At 38.5% G+C, this 20,345-nt stretch overlaps 1 protein-coding gene across 2 annotated transcripts in view; it reads left to right on the top strand.

Moving 5' to 3' along the window:
• ADAMTSL1 (ADAMTS like 1) overlaps nt 1-20,345 on the top strand; it is a gene marked incomplete at both ends in the record, with an annotated part of 469,161 nt that overhangs the window by 57,466 nt on the left and 391,350 nt on the right. For both annotated transcript variants that reach the window (XM_079706140.1, XM_079706139.1), the window contains one exon: nt 1,359-1,404. In XM_079706140.1, the coding sequence (XP_079562266.1) occupies nt 1,359-1,404 (46 nt within the window). The remainder of the gene's footprint in view (nt 1-1,358; nt 1,405-20,345) is intronic.

The following is a 20,345-nucleotide window of genomic DNA, read 5'->3' as shown; positions in this document are numbered from 1 at the left end:
TTAACAGTTGTGTGATTTTGGCAAGTTACTTAACCTCCCTAAGCTTCCATTTTCTCTTCTGTAAAATGGGTATAATGATAGTACCCTGTCTCCCAGTGTTCTTGAGAAGAGTAAATAAATTAATACATATAACAAACTTAGAAATATACCTGGAATTCCATAACTATTAGTTATTAGTATGATCATTCTCTCAGAATTTCATATTTTACTTGTTTTTTTATAAGTGTGACTTATTTTGAAAGAGCAGAGTACTGCTGTTCTTAAGTGTCATCATTGGACATTTAATAAAAAATTGATTGCTTTTGTTCACAATAGTTCAGTAAAATGGAAACTCCCATGTATTGCTGGTGGGAGAATGCAATGGTACAACCTTTATGGAATGCAATTTGGCAATATTTATCAAAAGCCTTATAAAAGTTCATTCCCTTTAGTGCTGTAATTCCCCTTCTAGAAACTTATCTCTCCTAAAGACATAGTCAGAAACTTGGATAAAACATATGCATGGACATGGTTTATCACATGATCACTTATCAAACCCCAAATTAGAAACTACTTAAATGACAAGAAATGGAAGAATGATTGCACAAGTTATATCATTTGATGGAATAGTATGTAGCTCTCAAAATGATGTCTTTAAAGTTATTTAGTAGTGTGGAAAAATACCTCCAAATATTTTTATGTGGATAAAAAGCAAGCTATAAAATTGTATAATTGATGATATTTCCTCTGCACCGGAAAGAAATTAATAAATCAAAATAATAGTGATTATCTTTAGATGAGACAGCTATGGGGGATTTTTGTTCTTTTGCGTCGTCTTTCTTTTCTAAAACCTCCGCAATGAGGATGTACTTTAGAAATGAAGATAATTCTTTAAGAATTATGACTTTCATATTCTTAGATGTGTAATTTTAAAAGCCATGTTGAATGTTAAGTCCAATTTTTATCATATTCTAAAAGTAAGATCTATCATATTAGTGAAACCTATCTTTAGTTTTATACCACAGATAATTAAGAGAGGATTCATTTAATATTAATATTTATCAGAAAACCTTGCATTAAATCTACTTGATTAAATAAGAACTCACTATAAGTACTTACTTTGACAACTTTTTTTTTTTACTTTGACAACTTTTGAAGAAAAATGAATGCTTAGTTTCAACCCTCATAGAGAAATCAATTTATGTATACAACTCCTTTAGATCTGCTCAATTTAACATTTGATAGTAATTCCTCTAAGAGCATACTCAGAAGAAGAGAGGCTTTTATATTGGTACTAAGAGGAAATGGTTTTTGTAACAAAACAGTTCAAATTTTGGGCCCTTCATAGGTAGTAATGAGTTTTTGTTTTTTTTTTCTAGGAGCTGTGAGGGAAGAAATATCCGATATAGAACATGCAGTAATGTGGTAAGTATTAAGGTTCTATGATTGTGATAAGGTATTTTTTTAATTTAATTTAATTTATTTTTTTATACAGCAGGTTCTTATTAGTCATCCATTTTATACACATCAGTGTATACACGTCAATCCCAATCTCCCAATTCATCCCACCACCACTACCACCCCCCGGCGCTTTCCCCCTTGGTTTCCATACGTTTGTTCTCTGCATCTGTGTCTGAATTTCTGCCCTGCAAACCAGTTCATCTGTACCATTTTTCTAGCTTCCACATATATGCATTAATATACTATATTTGATTTTCTCTTTCTGACTTACTTCACTCTGTATGACAATCTCTAGATGCATCCATGTCTTAACAAATGACCCAATTTCATTCCTTTTCATGGCTGAGTAATATTCCATTGTATATATGTACCACATCTTGTTTATCCATTCATCTGTCGGTGGGCATTTAGGTTCCTTCCATGACCTGGCTATTGTGAATAGTGCTGCAATGAACATTGGGGTGCCTGTGTCTTTTTGAATTACGGTTTTCTCAGGGTATATGCCCAGTAGTGGGATTGCTGGGTCATATGGTAATTCTATTTTTAGTTTTTTAAGGAACCTCCATACAGTTCTCCATAGTGGCTGTATCCCACCAACAGTGCAAGGGGGTTCCCTTTTCTCCACACCCTCTATAGCATTTGTTGTTTGTAGATTTTCTGATGATACCCATTCTAACTGGTGTGAGGTGATATCTCACTGTAGTTTTGATTTGCATTTCTCTAATAATTAGTGATGTTGAGCAGCTTTTCATGTGCTTCTTAGCCATCTTAATGTCTTCTTTGGAAAAATGTCTATTTAGGTCTTCTGCCCATTTTTGGATTGGGTTGTTTGTTTTTTTAATATTGAGCTGCATGAGCTGTTTATATATTTTGGAGAATAATCCTTTGTCCGTTGATTCATTTGCAAATATTTTCTCCCATTCTGAAGGTTGTCTTTTCTTCTTGTTTATGGTTTCCTTTGCTGTGCAAAAGCTTTTATGTTTCATTAAGTCCCATTTGCTTATTTTTGTTTTTATTTCTATTACTCTAGGAGGTGGATCAAAAAAGATCTTGCTGTGATTTATGTCAAAGAGTGTTCACCTATGTTTTCCTCTAAGAGTTTTATAGTGTCTGGTCTTACATTTAGGTCTCTAATCCATTTTGAGTTTTTTTTTGAGTACAGTGTTACAGAGTGTTCTAATTTCATTCTTTTACATGTAGCTGTCCAGTTTTCCCAGCAGCACATATTGAAGAGGCTGTCTTTACTCCATTGTATATCATTGCCTCCTTTGTCATAGATTAGCTGACCACGGGTGTGTGGGTTTATACCTGAGCTTTCTATCTCTTTCCATTGATCTATATTTCTGTTTATGTGCCAGTACCATGTTGTCTTGATTTCTGTAGCTTTGTAGTATAGTCTGAAGTCAGGGAGTCTGATTCCTCCAGCTCCGCTTTTTTCCCTCAAGACTGCTTTGGCTATTTGGGGACTTTTGTGTCTCCGTACAAATTGTAAAATGTTTTGTTCTATTTCTGTGAAAAATGCCATTGGTAGTTTGATAGGGATTGCACTGAATCTGTAGATTGTTTTGGGTAGTATTGTCATTTTCACAATATTGATTCTTCCAATCCAAAAACATGGTATATCTCTCCATCTGTTTATGTCACCTTTAATTTCTTTCATCATTGTCTTATAGTTTTCTGCATGCAGGTCTTTTGTCTCCTTAGGTAGGTATACTCTTAGGTATTTTATTCTTTTTGTTGCAATGGTAAATGGAAGTGTTTCCTTAATTTCTCTTTCAGATTTTCGTTGTTAGTGTACAGGAATGCAAGAGATTTCTGTGCATTAATTTTATATTCTGCTACTTTACCAGATTCATTGATTAGCTCTAGTAGTTTTCTGGTAGCATCTTTAAGATTCTCTATGTATAGTATCATGTCATCTGAAAACAGTGAAAGTTTTACTTCTTCTTTTCCAATTTGGATTCCTTTTATTTCTTTTTCTTCTCTGATTGCCGTGGCTAGGACTTCCAAAACTATGCTGAATAATAGTGGTGAGAGTGGACATCCTTGTCTTGTTCCTGATCTTAGAGGAAATGCTTTCAGTTTTTCACCATTAAGGGCTTCCCTGGTGGCGCAGTGGTTGAGAATCTGCCTGCTAATGCAGGGGACACGGGTTCGAGCCCTGGTTTGGGAAGATCCCACATGGCGCGGAGCGGCTGGGCCCGTGAGCCACAACTACCGAGCCTGGGCGTCTGGAGCCTGTGCTCCGCAACAAGAGAGGCCGCGATAGTGAGAGGCCCGCGCACTGCGATGAAGAGTGGCCCCCGCTTGCCACAACTGGAGAAAGCCCTCGCACAGAAACGAAGACCCAACACAGCCAAAAAAAAAAAAAAAAAAAAAAGAATGATGTTTGCTGTGGGTTTGTCATATATGGTCTTTATTATGTTTAGGTACGTTCCCTCTATGCCCACTTTCTGGAGAGTTTTTATCATAAAAGGGTGTTGAATTTTGTCAAACAGTTTTTCTGCATCTATTGGGATGATCATATGTTTTTTCTTCTTCAATTTGTTAATATGGTGTATTACATTGATTGATTTGCATATATTGAAGAATCCTTGCATCCCTGGGAAAAATCCCACTTGATCATGGTGTATGATCCTTTTAATGTGTTGTTGGATTCTGTTTGCTGGTATTTTGTTGAGGATTTTTGCATCTATATTCATCAGTGATATTGGTCTGTAATTTTCTTTTTTTGTAGTATCTTTGTCTGGTTTTGGTGTCAGGGTGATGGTGGCCTCATAGATTGAGTTTGGGAGTATTCCTTCTTCTGCAGTTTTTTGGAAGAGTTTAAGAAGGGTGGGTGTTAGCTCTTCTCTAAATGTTTGATAGAATTCACCTGTGAAGCCATCTGGTTCTGGACTTCTGTTTGTTGGAAGATTGTTAATCACAGTTTCAATTTCATTACTTGTGATTGGTCTGTTCATATTTTCTAATTCTTCCTGGTTCAGTCTTGGAAAGTTATACCTTTCTAAGAATTTGTCCATTTCTTCCAGGATGTCCAATTTATTGGCATAGAGTTCCTTGTGGTAGTCTGTTCGGATGCTTTGTATCTGTGGTGTCTGTTGTAACTTCTCCTTTTTCACTTCTAATTTTATTGATTTGAGTCCTCTCCCTCTTTTTCTTGATGAGACTGGCTAATGTTTATCAATTTTGTTTATCGTCTCAAAGAACCAGCTTTTAGTTTTAATGATATTTGCTGTTGTTTTCTTTGTTTCTATTTCATTTATTTGTGCTCTGATCTTTACGATTTCTTTCCTTCTGCTAGCTTTGGGTTTTGTTTGTTCTTTCTATAGTTCCTTTAGGTGTGAGCCTACATTATTTATTTGAGATTTTTCTTGTTTTCTGGGGTAGGCTTGTAAAGCTCCAAATTTCCCTCTTAGAACTGCTTTTGCTGCATCCCATAGTCGTGTTTTCATTGTCATTTGTCTCTAGGTATTTTTTGATTTCCTCTTTGATTTCTTCAGTGATCACTTGGTTATTTAGTAACGTATTGTTTAGCCTCCATGTGTTTGTATTTTTTACGTTTTGTTCCCTGTAGTTGATTTCTAATCTCATAGTATTGTGGTCAGAAAAGATGCTTGATATGATTTCAATTTTCTTAAATTTACTGAGGCTTGATTTGTGACCCAAGATGTGATCTATACTGGAGAATGTTCTGTGTGCACTTGAGAAGAAAGTGTAATCTGCTGTTTTTGGATGGAATGTCCTACAAATATCAACTAAATCTATTGGTCTATTGTGTCATTTAAAGCTTCTATTTCCATATTTATTTTCATTTTGGATGATCTGTCCATTGGTGTAAATGAGCTGTTAAAGTCCCCCACTAGTAATTTGTTACTGTTGATTTCCTCTTTTATAGCTGTTAGCAGTTGCCTTATGTATTGGGGTGCCCCTATGTTGGGTGCATATATATTTATAATTGTTATATCTTCTGCTTGGATTGATCCCTTGATCATTATGTAGTGTCCTTCCTTGTCTCTTGTAACATTCTTTATTTTAAAGTCTATTTTATCTGAAATGAGTATTGCTACTCCAGCTTTCTTTGGATTTCCATTTGCATGGAATATCTTTTTCCATCCCCTCACTTTCAGTCTGTATATGTCCCTAGGTCTGAAGTGGGTCTCTTGTAGACAGCATATATATGGGTCTTGTTTTTGTATCCATTCAGTAAGGCTATGTCTTTTGGTTGGAGCATTTAATCCATTCATGTTTAGGGTAATTATCAATACATATGTTCCTATGACCATTTTCTTAATTGTTTTGGGTTTGTTTTTGTAGGTCCTTTTCTTCCTTGTGTTTCCCACTTAGAGAAGTTCCTTTAGCATTTGTTGTAGAGCTGGTTTGGTGGTACTGAATTCTCTTATCTTTTGCTTGTCTGTAAAGCTTTTGATTTCTCCATTGAATCTGAATGAGATCCTTGCCAGGTAGTGTAATTTTGGTTGTAGGTTCTTCCCTTTCATCACTTTAAGTATATCATGCCACTCCCTTCTGGCTTGTAGAGTTTCTGCTGAGAAATCAGCTGTTAACCTTATGGGAGTTCCGTTGTATGTTATTTGTCATTTTTCCCTTGCTACTTTCAATAATTTTTCTTTGTCTTTAGTTTTTTGCCAATTTGATTATTATGTGTCTCAGCGTGTTTCTCCTTGGATTTATCGTGTATGGGACTCTGCGCTTCCTGAACTTGGGTGGCTATTGCCTTTCCCATGTTAGGGAAATTTTTGACTCTAATCTCTTCAAATATTTTCTCTGGTCCTTTCTCTCTCTCTTCTCCTTCTGGGACCCCTGTAATGTGAATGTTGTTGAATTTAATGTTGTCCCAAAGTCTCTTAGGTTGTCTTCATTTCTTTTCATTCTTTTTTCTTTATTCTGTTCCATAGCAGTGAATTCCACCATTCTGTGTTCCAGGTCACTTATCCATTCTTCTGCCTCAGTTATTCTGCTATTGATTCCTTCTAGTGTAGTTTTCATTTCAGTTGTTGTTTTGTTCATCTCTGTTTGTTTGTTCTTTAATTCGTCTAGGTCTTTATTAAACATTTCTTGCATCTTCTCGATCTTTGCCTCTATTTTTTTTCGACGGTCCTGGATCATCTTCACTATCATTATTCTGAATTCTTTTTCTGGAAGGTTGCCTATCTCCACTTCATTTAGTTGTTTTTCTGTTGGTTTTATCTTGTTCCTTCATCTGGTACATAGCCCTCTGCCTTTTCATCTCGTCTGTCTTTCTGTGAATGTGGTTTTTGTTCCACAGGCTGCAGGATTGTAATTCTTTTTGCTTCTGCTGTCTGCCCTCTGGTGGATGAGGCTATCCTGCTAGTATTGGAGGGTCTCCTGCAGAGGCAGGGGGTGGTTGTGTCTCATTGTGAGGACAAGGACACTGGCAGTAGAAGTTCTGGGAAGTACTTCTTGGCATGAGCCCTCCCAGAGTCCACCATTAGCCCCACCAAGGAACCCGGGTGATAAAGTATTTTTTTAAGCACTGACTAATGCTAAGGAGTTTCACGTATCCTGAGCAGAAATCAACCAATTAGTATTTCAGCAAGAGTTATTTATTTCACAGTGTACGGATTATGCACATCAAAAAAATAGGTATTTTTAATGTTCCTCAATACAAACTTTTAATTATTTGGCCAGATTGAAACTTCAGAATAAGGACTCTCTCTGTTTCCTCTCTGCTTTCTGGCTTTTCACATCCAGGTCTCTTGAGAACAAATAAGAGGAATGATAAAAGGGAAAACACTTGGGTATCATGAAATAAATATCAGTTAATCAAACTCAGATTTGCCAAATTCATTTGTTTAGCAAATACTATTCAATGCCAACTGTGTGAGGCACAGCACTACTACAAGGATAAATAGCATGTGGTCACTGTCTTAAAACATCTGTTTTACGGTAATGGATGTAGAAAGAGAAGACAGATGTGCACATATCCACATCCTAGGGCAAAATATGACAAACATAGTAAGAAAGGGATAAAGTTCTTGTGGGTTAAAAGCAGAGAGAAATCTGAAGGGCCTTCAAGGAGGAGGTGATTTGAGGTAGGGCTGAGAAGGCTAGGAGTGCTGTGACTGGCTCAGATTGGGTGGGAGGGGATGACAACCAGTCCAAATGGAGGAGACATAATGGGCAACTTTGGAGACAAGAATGTTGAAGGTGTGTTCTGAACATGAATTTGGGTAGGATTGTGCTTAGCAGTATGGAAGAGAAGAATTGAAAGATATTTTGAGGTTACACAATGACCAGATTTGAATGTTAAGCTTCTGAGTTTATATTCATTCAGTGAGTAATGGAGGGTCACCAGAGATTGTGGAGCAAGAGAATGATATTGTAGAGTTCCACTTTAGGAAGTTTAATTCTGTGGTGATATGAGGGATGCACTGGAACAGGAAACAAGTGGGGAGCAAGAAGTAATGAGGGCTGAAACCAGGAGGAAATAGATACAGGAGAGATCAAAATTACGGTCACTGTGCACAACTTAACAAGTGATTTAAGTGAGAGTGATGAGTTGAAATGGGAATAAAGGAAACAGAGGCATATGCATGTTTAGAGTTCTAGCACTTCCTGATCCCTCTGTTGGAAAAGCTCTTTCTTTGATATTTGCATGATGGGCATCTTCCTTATTCCAATCTCAGCTCAGATACCATTTCCTCAAAGAGGTTTCCTTGACCACCTTATCTAATGTGGTGGTCCCACTGCCTGGCCCCATTCCTCAAAATAGTCAATCAACCACATTTTACTTTTTTTTTTAAAGGACTTGTCTCTACCAGAATTTATCTTATTTGATTACTTGTTGGTGTTCTGCTTTCCCACTCTCGAATGTAAACTCCATGAGGATAGAGCCTCATTCACCTTGTCCACTCCTTCATCCCCAGTGCCTAGAACTGCTGACTTACATATATTAAGGAGGGTGTTAGGACTTAGTCTGGCAATACTGAGATGCACACACAAAAAAATGGAGAGTGGATTCCACATAGAAGCAATATCATATAATATTTGTCTTTCTCTGTCTGTCTTACTTCACTTAATCTCTAGGTCCATCCATGTTGCTGCAAATGACATTTTTTCATTCTTTTTTATGGCTGAGTAATATTTTATGGCTGAGGTAGATATTTGTTGAATACAAAATGAGTACCCATCTTCTGGAGGAACAGTGAATGTCATTATCAGAAGCACGAATATTGAGAGGAGGTTTTGGAGAGGAAAATAGTAAATTTGATTTAGGGACACTGTTGAGTTTGGTATGCAGGCTGGACTTGTAGGTGTTATATTCAACTAGGTTAGGGGGGGATCTGATCTGAGGAAAGAGATCGGGGCTGAAGAGACAGAAGCACAAAGCAAGAAATACAGAATTTAAAGACTTGGCAGTAGTTTTTTGTAGGTAGAGCAAATAGAATAATGGGAGAAGGGAACCTCGGAACTTTGGTGCATGTCTGTACTCAGGAAGAAAGAGGACATAGTAAGAGATAAGCCATAAAAAGCATCATGAAAGAGGTAGCAGAAGAAATAAGAGAGAATTCTTGAAGATGCTCTGTAGGATAAATGTTGCCAGAAGGTCGAAGTCTGAAAAAAAAAAAAAGGCCAGTGGGGGAGCAGTTTCTCTAGTGTATTAGGAATAGAATCAGGATGACAGTGGGTATAGTGTATTAATGAGGAAATGGAATCAATAGGTCTAAGTTATTCTTATAAAGTGTTAACAGGGACACTTCATCATTTGTAGAGTCACAGAAGGGTGGGAGGGTGTGTTGTTTTGTTTGTTTGTTTAAATAAGAGACCCCTTAAGAGATGGGTTGATCTGGAGGGAGAGATTGATGATATGTGCAGGTGAGGGTATACCTGATGCCACAGGTCCCAAAGCAGACATTGGGTGACAAGAAGAGAAGGACTCTTGATAAAGGAAAAAGACATACACTCTATTCTTAAAAAAACAGACACAGATTGAGAAAGAAGGGATGAGGATATAGAAAGCTTTTGAAGGTGAGACAAGTTGAGGCTACTCAAGCTGAACAAGCTCAAGTTTCTCTATAGAGAAGTCTTCTAAGTCCTCTGCTGAAAGGGAAGGAGGGAAGTTGGACTTGGGACAGTAAGCATGAAAGCCTAGCATAGCCACTGGGGAAATTGAGTAGAAGCCAGCGAAGCAAAATAAAAGAACTGTTAGTAGTAGCAGAGAGGGTTCAACTGAGGTTAGAGAACTTGCCCTTACAGAGTATGTGGTCAGGAGGGTGTTAGGACTTAGTCTGGCAATACTGAGATGCACACACACAAAAAAAAAATGGAGAGTGGATTCCACATATAAGCAATATCATATAATATTTGTCTTTCTCTGTCTGACTTACTTCACTTAATCTCTAGGTCCATCCATGTGGCTGCAAATGACATTATTTCATTCTTTTTTATGGCTGAGTAATATTCCATTGTGTACATGTACCACATCTTCTTTATCCAAATGGTACAAATGAACTTATTTACAAAACAGAAATAGAGTCACAGATGTAGAAAACAAACTTATGGTTATGAAAGGCGAGAAGGAGGTGGAGGGATAAATTAGGAAATCAGGATTAATATATACACACTACTATAAATAAAATAGATAACTAATAAGGACCTACTGTATAGCACAGGGAAATCTACTCAATATTCTGAAATAATCTATATGGGAAAAGAATCTAAAAAAGAGTGGATATATGTATATCTATAACTGATTCATTTTGCTGTACACCTGAAACTAACACAACATTGTAAATCAACTACAATAAAAAATTTAAAAGAAAAAAAGAAAATGGACAGTGGAGGTGACCCCTGGCCAGAATACAGATGAGATGAGAAAGACTAAAATGAATGAACAGTATATATTTTTAAATGCCTGACCAGGGAGAGCATAAGGGACTAGTAACCTTGATAATTGGGAGTGGAAGTAATTGTTCAGTAGGAAATTTTGCCTAGTTTGTTTCCCTACTTCCATATACGACACTGGAAGCCACATAACACAACCCATAGCATTGTCTTCTTCACCACACACACATACCTCACTCAACTGTTGATTGATTAAAAAGATCAAATAGCTGTAGTGCTTCTTTTTACATTTTTAAAAAATGATATCGACAGTTTGTTGTAGTAATAGTAAGAAAAAATTTTCATGTAAATATACTATAGCTCATTGGTTTTCTTCATGATCCCTTTTATTGTAGTGATATATAAATATCATGGTTTTAAAAACATATGACATAGAAAACAAATTTATGGTTACCAAAGGGGAAAGGAGGCAGGGGAGGGATAAATTAGGAATTTGGGATTAACATATACACACTACTATTTACAAAACAGGTAACCAACAAGGACCTACTGTATAGCACAGGGAAATCTACTCTACTCTAGACTTTGTAATAACCTATAAGGGAAAAGAATATGAAAAAAAAAAAATATATATATATATCTGTATAACTGAGTCACTTTGCTGTACACCTGAAACTAACACAACATTGTAAATCAACTATACTCCAATTAAAAAAAAACCAAAACCACAAAAAAACAAACAATGCAAATTTTTTAAAATTAAATGAATCATGAAATATGAAAAAAACACATGATGTTATTAAAGAATCTCTTTAACTTCCATTCCTTTTCTTTCTAGCTTTTAGGATAGTAGAATGGGTCCAAACTGTCCTAAGTAGATGAATGCCTAAAGCATCATGAGCAGATGTATGCCTGCTCTTTCCTTAAAGCTCTTCATAAACAGCCCCCAACTTCCATGCTATCATTATGAGTGTTTCCATGGACAGATGTAGGCTAAGACTGACCTAACATTACTTAAAACCCATAGCACCAGCCAACTCTTTACAGCTTGTAGAATCAAACTGACACTGAATTTTTTATGAGAACCTAGAGTCTTCAAGTAATTCAGTGCTCTTTTTCTGGCTTTTGGCTACGACAGAAGCAACATTGTCAAAAAACGAAAAATTTCATAAGAAAGAATCTTTTCATAATCACACTCCAATTTTTCAAACTAAGAAGTTCTGAACAGTTCATTTAATTATTCCCCTTTTAGATGCTTGTTTTGGAAAAACTTGAGGGCCTCTTGTTAGATAAGCCTCCAGCGTCACTCCTTAATTCCTGGGCAGCTTCCTACGGCTCTTCTGTACCACTTCTCCTCTAGAGATTCACCGTCTATTTCTATTCTTTGTACTTGCTACACACAACATTTCTTTAGGTTCTTGTTCCCCAAAACAAGAGGGGGAGAAAACATCTCCTTAGATTCCCAATTTTTCTGGCTTGACTGAAGTATCAGCTCATGTACTTTTAAGGTTTTATTGTTAATCACTCTATAGACAGAGTGTATCAGTATAAGAAAGTTAAAGTTCCCATGATGTTTGCATGGTTCTCGGAGTCATGGTCCTTTCTTACATCATTTCTAGCTGGTCCAAGTAGGCTATTTTCATTCATAAGGACATAGTTCATCCAACCTTTCCCATTGGACTGTCCCTTCTCTTTTTTAGGAATGTGGCAAGGCTCTCTCTTTCTGAAAGAAAAAGTTAAGGATACCATTGGGAGAAACAGTAGGTGTGAACCTGGCAAACCAGTCAAGTGGCTCACTACGTCTCAGACCTTCCCTGGGGCCCCTCACAAAGGTCTCCTTAGGTCTCATCTTCCTGTTTATTCAAAGAGCCTCAAATCTGAACCCCTTGATCTTAATTACGCATTTAAAATTGACTTCCAATGTGTTTAGAGAAATGCTGTGTTTCTTACAAACTGTTTCTTCATCACTGTCTTTAATCTTCGCTAGAGTTGAGATTTAGGAGACAGTGACCACAATTAGCATCCTGTTAGGCCAACATGCCTGTGGTAGCTGATGGCGCTCTCATGTTCTTCATTAGGATTTTATCACAGTATTTTGCAACACTTTACTGTTCTTCAAAAAAATACATTTGCAAGATTACAGTTGGGAAACCACATTTCCATATCTCTTCTGAAACTCTCAGGGAGCAATCAGAAGTGGGGGTGAGGTGAGTGAGCAGGGATTTCTGTCTTCTGAGGAATGGTTGAAACAACTAAAAGCGTTTTTAGCACATGGAGACAAAACATCATTCATTCCAAGAATAATTGAGCACAAGAATTGTTCTCAGGACTGGGGTATACTGGTGAATAAGACCAAAACCTAGTTCTCCTGAAGCTTTCATTCTAATGGAGGAAACCAGATTACAAACCAGTAGACAGACAAGTTACTTAAAGGAAACAATATCAAGTAGTAATCAGTGCTCTGCAGAGAATTAAGTGATCAGTGGCGACTTCAAATTGGAAGGTTGGGGAAGTCCACTTGGGGAGTGACACTTGAATGACTGGAAGAAATGAGCTCTGGGAACACCAAAGGAAGAGTGAATCAGAGAGAAGGAACAGCTAGTGCAGAGGCTCTGAAGAGTGAAGGAACGTGGTGTGTTCAAAGAAAGAAGAAAGCCCAGTATAAAGACTAGTGTGCAAGGGGAAGAGTATTAGAAGATAAGAAAAAATAAAAGTGCAGGTAGACAGAAGCTAGATCATGCTAGATGTCATAAAGTGTTATAGTTTAAGCACAAAGGGGAACTACTGAGAATTTTAAGGAGGGGAAAATAGAGTTGGACTTATGATTTTAGAAAAAAGGTTTGGCTGCAGGATCACTCTAGAGATAGTTGACAAAGAAGAGAGTGGAAGCAGAAATGCCAGTTAGGAGGCGATTCCAGTAGTTTTCATGAGCACTAATGGATGCTTAGACTAAGTAGGCACTGACGGGAAGATGTGAGCTATGTTTTAGAGGGAGAATGTCTTTTCCTAAGCCACTTGATACAATCCACTTTTATGGTCTCCAGCATCGTTGCTATGGAATGCCTTATGTGCAGCATTCTGACAAGAGACAAAGGCAGCAGCTATAATGGCCAGAGAAGACAGAATGATCCTAGGCAAGTTTATAACTTTTGGGGGCCTCAGTTTCTACACCTAAACAATGAGGGGGTTGAACTAAATGATTTCAAAGATCCCTTCCAGCTCTAAAATTCTGTACTTCTTCAAAAATTTTATGTCTGGGCTCTAGTAGATTTGGATCTAAATGCAGACCCATGAAGATATCTATGTTGGTTTAGTGACTGGCAGTACTGTAGTGAACAGATTTACAGCCAGCAATAAAGTAGAGTCAGATCGAAGTGACCCCACCTGGACAGTAGAAGCAAAGTTTCCTGTCTTTGCTGTAGACCTTGATCATCCATCTTAATCAGTGATTCTCATCCCTGAGGTTGTAAAGTTTCATGGCTTTCCTAAAGTCCCTCACATGTTTATTAATGGTCAATCTAAGGTCAATTTCCATTTGGCCCCATGTTCATTTTTCTCATCAGGTCTTTGTACAGCATAAAATCAGGGCACATTTGGTGCTTTATGTCAAGAGTCAAATAGTAACTCATGGAAGGAAAGAACATTCTGCTACAGGCCTTTCTTGGCCAGAATTTTCTTTTAAATTTCTGGAATAACATTCAGACCTGTGAAATACCCCTAGAGTCTAGACAGATGCTGTAGTAAATAACAACAACTTCAGGAGTCAGTGAGCCTGCATGTTGGGCCATTTTCCAGCCAAGAGGCATGTCTTGCCTCTTGGCAAGAAGAGGATTACTTTCTCATAATCAAGTCCTTATTCAATAGCTGAAAATTAGACATTGTTCTGTGTGTCAGGGCCATTCATTTGTTCACTTGTTCACTTATTCTCTTGTTCACTTGTTCATTTATTTAACCAACATTTATAGAGTACCCAACTCTTAATCTGCATTAGGGATTTTAGGAGTAGCTGCTATCTATAAAAAGACGGGCTACTTGTCCTCAGGGAAATCCAGAGTCTAGCAGGAAAAACAAATACACAAACACATAATGAATTAATGTATGATAAGCACTATCAGTGTGGAGGTAAACACAACATGCTAAGAGGTCACGGAAGGACCACACCTGATTCTCTCACTGCTGTACACCCATTGCCTAGCATGAAGTGTAAACACCATGCTTCTGAAACTGTGTGCAGGAAGCACAGCAAGGCCCCAGGGCTGCAGGGGGATGTTTTAAATACTCAAGGGAAACACAGCAGTACTTGACATCTGATGGGCACTGTACAAACTACGGCATCATGTTGTATTTTTTTATATGATGTCTTATCTTTGGAAAGTTGACATTTGCTTTGATAAAAAGCAAGTCCTTTCAGAAAATCAACATGGGACAGGAAATGAGGGTGGCATTTTCCAACCTGATTTCAGACTTTGAGAAGTTGTGCAGTACACAACGGGTAAATACATCCCATCAGTAAGAAAACGTGGTTACTTATGATTGAAATAAAATATTATTTTTCTTTCAAGTCACATGTATTGTTTTTCCAATGGCCACTAAGTTGTTAGGACACAAATACCTATTAAGATTTCTGGACCTAACTACTTAATGAATGGAACCAAAGGTATTCCGCTTTGCCTAAAGGTACCATAAAAAAGATTACTGAGACATTAAAAGGACTGTGAACAGGTGAGGTTTGGCAACCTCTATCACACCGTAGGCATTCAACACATATAGTGAATGAGTGAATGACATCCTAAATAGAGTGACACGTGAGCTGAGCCTTTCAAGAAAATGGGTTCCAATGAGAAAGTGTTATGGAAAATGGGAATGGAATTCATTCAGCAATTTTTACCGTGACCTACTATGTACCAGACACTTTTTCTAGGCCCTAGGGTATAATAGTGACAGAGAAAGAGAAGACCCCTGTTCTCATGAAGCTTATACTCTAGTGGGAGAAAGCATGATTAACAAGTAAATAGAGAAAAGTGTGACAGTTTCAGATAGTGAAAGACAATGAAGGAAATAAAGCAGGGTAATGAGAGTGATGGAGGGAGGCGGCTCTATGTGAGGTTGTCAGGAAATTCCTTCTGAGGTGACATCGGGGCCCAGTTGTATGTGCGAAGGGTGACACCTGAAGTAGCCCTGCTTGGTTTAGGCCCTGCCGGGTCATTTTATGAGATGCGGTACGAGGTATGTTGTGGGGAAGGAGGTATTTATCTGTGCTGAAGAATCTGAACTTAGCCCCAAATGTTATTTTGTGAGGGGCATTCTTAGCCCTTAGGCTGATAGGTATTGCTTGGAAGAGGACCAGAAGGCTGACAGAAAGCCGGCTGCTCTGACTACCCCTTTGTGTGTGTGCCTCTTCTCCCAGGCCCAGAGCCAGTCAACCCCAGACTAGGATCTATGAAAGGCAGTAGAGGGAGTTCTTAACCTCAAGTAGAAGTGTCCTAAGTAGTAAAGCAATTCTGAGGGAAAGATGTTCATTTCTTCTTAACAAATATTCAAAACTCACCACCTGCTAGAGGGGGCTTCCCAGGGGCACTGTGGATCTCCTGGGCGGTTCTCCCCGAGGCTAACTACTCAGCTCTCTCCAGCAGTGGACCCAGGAAATGGGCTTCTTGTCAGATCTTCCCACACTTCCCTCCTTATTGATCCATCCAGCTGAAAAGCAGGAACTTTCCTTATACTGTAATCTTCACTGAGAAGGAAAGTGCTCTCATTCTGAGGTCTAGTAGGACATGTCTTTTCCAAGTAACTTTATTAGGACTTCATTTGTGCCTTCATATACATCCATTCACATGACAAAATTGGGGCCAGGCTCTCCTGGTTTTTAGATCCCACATGCATTTGTATTTGAGCAGACTCTAAGAGGCCATCAGGATGTATGGGGAGGGGGAGGGGAGAGTGGTTCAAAGGACACACTCTTCATTTTTAATCCCACATATGCAGAGAACTAAAAGCATCAAAGAAGAGCAGAAAGAACACGGGCTTTTCTGAGTCCTGCCACTTAGTAATTATGTGCTTTCAAATAAAATTCATTAACCTTTCAATCTCAGCTTTCCTACCTTTAAAAATATCCTTCTTATATATGTACCAAGAATGTCTGTTAATTGGATGTTTATGGTAGTTTAAAAATTGGAAACAAATGGAGTGGGAGCTGATTAAATATACTGTGGTATGTCCATACCATGGGCCACTATACAATCATTAAAAATAATAGGGTACCAGGCTTCCCTGGTGGCACAGTGGTTGAGAGTCCGCCTGCCGATGCAGGGGACACGGGTTCGTGCCCCGGTCCGGGAAGATCCCACATGCCGTGGAGCGGCTGGGCCCGTGAGCCATGGCCGCTGAGCCTACGTGTCCGGAGCCTGTGCTCCATAACGGGAGAGGCCACAACAGTGAGAGGCCTGCACCACCGAAAAAAAAAAAAAAGAATAGGGTACCACATCTTCTTTATCCATTCATCTGTCATTGGACATTTAGGTTGTTTCCATGTCCTGGAAAATAGATAGCTGGTGGGAACCTGCTATAAAGCACAGGAAGCTCAGCTCGGTGCTCTGTGGTGACCTGGATGGGTGGGATGGGGGAGGGAGTGGGAAGGAGTTCCAGGAGGGAGGGGATATAGGTATACATATAGCTGATTCACTTCATTGTACAGCAGAAACTAACACAACATTGTAAAGCAATTATACTCCCATAAAATAAAAAGAATAGGGTAGATCTCTAGGTAATAACCTATAATAAAGTTCTTCCAAGACATAGTAAGTGTGAAATAAAGCAGGTTGTGGAGTAATATCTTTAACATGATCTCAGTCAGTTAAAAAAAAATCCCTAAATTGAAATGTACCTGGCATATCATAAGTCTTGAAGGACACACATCAAATTAATCACAGTGATTATGTGTGTATGTAATGCAGAGAGAGAGAATTTGAACTGTTTAAGAGGGATTTTCCTTTTTTATTCTATATACTTTTGTAGAGTTTTGGGTTTTTTACAGTGAACGTGTATTCTGTGATTGGTATAAATTTTTAACTATCTCAAAAATGAGGTTGGGTTAAAGTATTTTAAAAGTCATTGGATATATATTTATTTTTGAAACTGAAAAAATACCATCTCACAGGGGTTTTACATGATAAAATAGCTTAAAAATCACTCAGCCTGGTGCCTGACTCAGTAATGTTGGTTCTGCCCTCCTACAATCCTTTTTTTTTTTTTTTTTTTTAAATCAACTTCCCCCTTTCTATGGCAAAGTACCCTTTCCAGGAGAATACACTTTAAAAAAGTGAAAATCCAATCACTTAAATTTCTGAAAGTCAACCTTACTGTATGGTATCATGGGGAACTTCTGGTTATTTTCCTAAGTAACAGGTTCCAGGTCTTTTACAACAAAAACATCAGACCTCATCTCTGGCAGAACTGCAGAATTATAATGCCCCTTCCTTTGGAGGAACTATAGAAAAACAGACTTTCTATACCCTGCCCAGTCCTTAGGCTGGACAGTTAGGTCTCTGGCAGCAGTAAAGCTTGGCTGTTCTTTGGCCACATACTTGGTTGGAATTGCTGTGTATTCTCAGAAACATATCCCAGGGGACCAATCAATATCCCCCATAACAAGTCCAGCTTACCACAAAGCTAGAACAAATGTAGAATGCGACTTAACTACTTGTAGGGCTTTGTGGTTTGTCTGTGTGTTTTCCCTTTTAACATTGAGAAGGATTGACTTTGCTGAAACAAAAGGATGTTCTTTAAGAAACACATTTTCAAAAAGTCCATGTTTCCCTGATTTGGGCCCCAGTTCTGTTTATGCTGAAGTTAGATAACCAAGGAAAATAACTTTTAGGAAGTAAGAAGTGATCAATGACTTTTATTGTTTCTCTGAGGACAGAGACCCTCTCCAACCTATGCTAACTAAGCTTTATTTGGCCGTCGTGCAAATTAATTCATTTCTAAATGCAAGTATACAGCACGCCATGGGGATAACTGGAGATTGATTTTGGTTCAAAACACACCATTTCTTTCTCAAGAGTGAAACACTGAGCATTCAGAATAATGCTTAAAAATATTTGCAGTAATTTTACTCTGGGAAAAAATACCCTCCTATTTTATGACTGACTGTTTTATCATTTGTGGCATAAAGAAATAAACATTTTTTTTTTAATGATTCACAGATTCCTTCCTTTGGTGGATCTGGTGGATATAGATCTCTCTGCCGTGCTCTTTGCCGGGCAGCCAGCCAGGTTTTTTGGGTTTTTCCTCCCCAGTGGGTTGGGCCCTTCTGCTTTCCTTCTCCTCCGGGCCTTCTCCTGACTGCTGTACACATTTCTTTTCTTTTTAAATGCTTTTTCTGACATGTCTTTATTGGACCCCTCCTAAGTCTCTCTCTTTTTCCTTTCTCCTTAATGTGTTCTCAGCTTCTTATCCTCTTCCTCAACCTTTTATTTTTTTTAATTTAATTTAACTTTATATTGGAGTCTAGTTGTTTTACAATGTTGTGTTAGTTTCAGGTGTACAGCAAAGTATGGAGGTTCCTTAAAAAATAAAAATAGAACTACCACAGGATCCAGCAATCCCATTCCTGGCCATATACCTGGAGAAAATCATAATTCCAAAAGAGACATGCACCCCAATGTTCATTGCTCCACTGTTTACAATTGCCTCAACCTTTTATGCACCAGGAGTGCTGTGAGATAAGCGCGACTCCATGGAGAGAACACAGGCTTGGGGCTCTGCTACTCACTCACTTTGTGGTTGAGCCAGCTCTTCGATTTCCCATTGCCTCAGTTTCCTCAAGCATGAAATGGAAGCAAGAATAATAGTCACTTTAGAGTCTTCCTTTCCAGGAATCAGTGAGATCGAGTAAATACATGGGAGACACTCAAGAAATTTTAGTTCCTTCTTCCACCTTCCTTTGGCAAAGATAAGTAAGTGATGGTCTTATAGAACACAGGGCCCTAGTGAAACAGCCACTCACAGCATCCCGACAGCATTAAACACTTTATTCCAGAACAGCTGAATTCTCCAGCTAAGGACACTTTCCCTCTTTTCCATAACTCAAGGTAATACAAAGAGCTTCCGATTTGGTGGGGAAGATATAAAGAGAAATATATTGAGACGACTGACTTCTGCTCCTTGGCATCCTTCTGGTATACTTAAAAGATCAGGGCTTCTCTGGTGGCGCAGCTGTTGAGAGTCCGCCTGCCGATGCAGGGGACACGGGTTCGTGCCCCGGTCCGGGAGGATCCCACATGCCGCGGAGCGACTGGGCCCGTGAGCCATGGCCAAGATCATAGGAGATCTTTTCCCCTAAGTTGATCATAATTAGTTTTTTCTAAGTCAGCATCGTCTCATGGAGAAGTCAGAAGGAGTGTTGGAGATACTTGCAAATGGCCTTTGAGTGATAGGAGCTGGCTTTTCTGAACTGAAGAGTCACACACGGAGTTCCAGTTCACACATGGGATGCTGACTGACTAGAAATCAAAGGACCTCATATTAGCAGCCATGTTCTTTTCATGAGGATCAATAGACAGTGTGAAGCAGCTGTTTTCCTAAGGCTGTTAGTATGAACAGAAGGCCTACTTGGTCAACCCAGAATGTGTTTCCTTCAATATTATCATGATCCATTGCCATATTGAAACTTTCTGAGGAAAAAGTTCAGCTGGACCCTTGGTCAGGTGTGTGTCTCATTATTAATGGTACAGTAATGGCTTAATAGACTTTTGGAGGAAAGAAAAATCCTTCATCAGTCAACTGATGAAGAGGATTGAAGGCTGAATTCATCATTTTATAGAGTGTCAGGACTTATTAGATTGAGAATAGCTGCTCTGAGCCCCATTTTCCTGCAAACTCCACAACCTTGGGCAAACAGCTTTAACCCCTGTGTGCCAAATCCTCCTTATTGAAAAAGACTAGAACATTGATCATACACTTCAAAGGGATCCTGGCAAAGTCATAGACTTACAGGTTGGTAGAATTAGAAAGAAACTAGTATAGTTTGGGTATCTGTCATGTGCCAGGCATGGTACAAATGACTTCCCACTCCCTAA

The sequence above is a fragment of the Hyperoodon ampullatus genome, assembly GCF_949752795.1.
Source record: "Hyperoodon ampullatus genome assembly, chromosome: 6".
Classification (NCBI taxonomy): domain Eukaryota; kingdom Metazoa; phylum Chordata; class Mammalia; order Artiodactyla; family Ziphiidae; genus Hyperoodon; species Hyperoodon ampullatus.
This window is presented reverse-complemented; position numbering and strand designations above follow the sequence as displayed.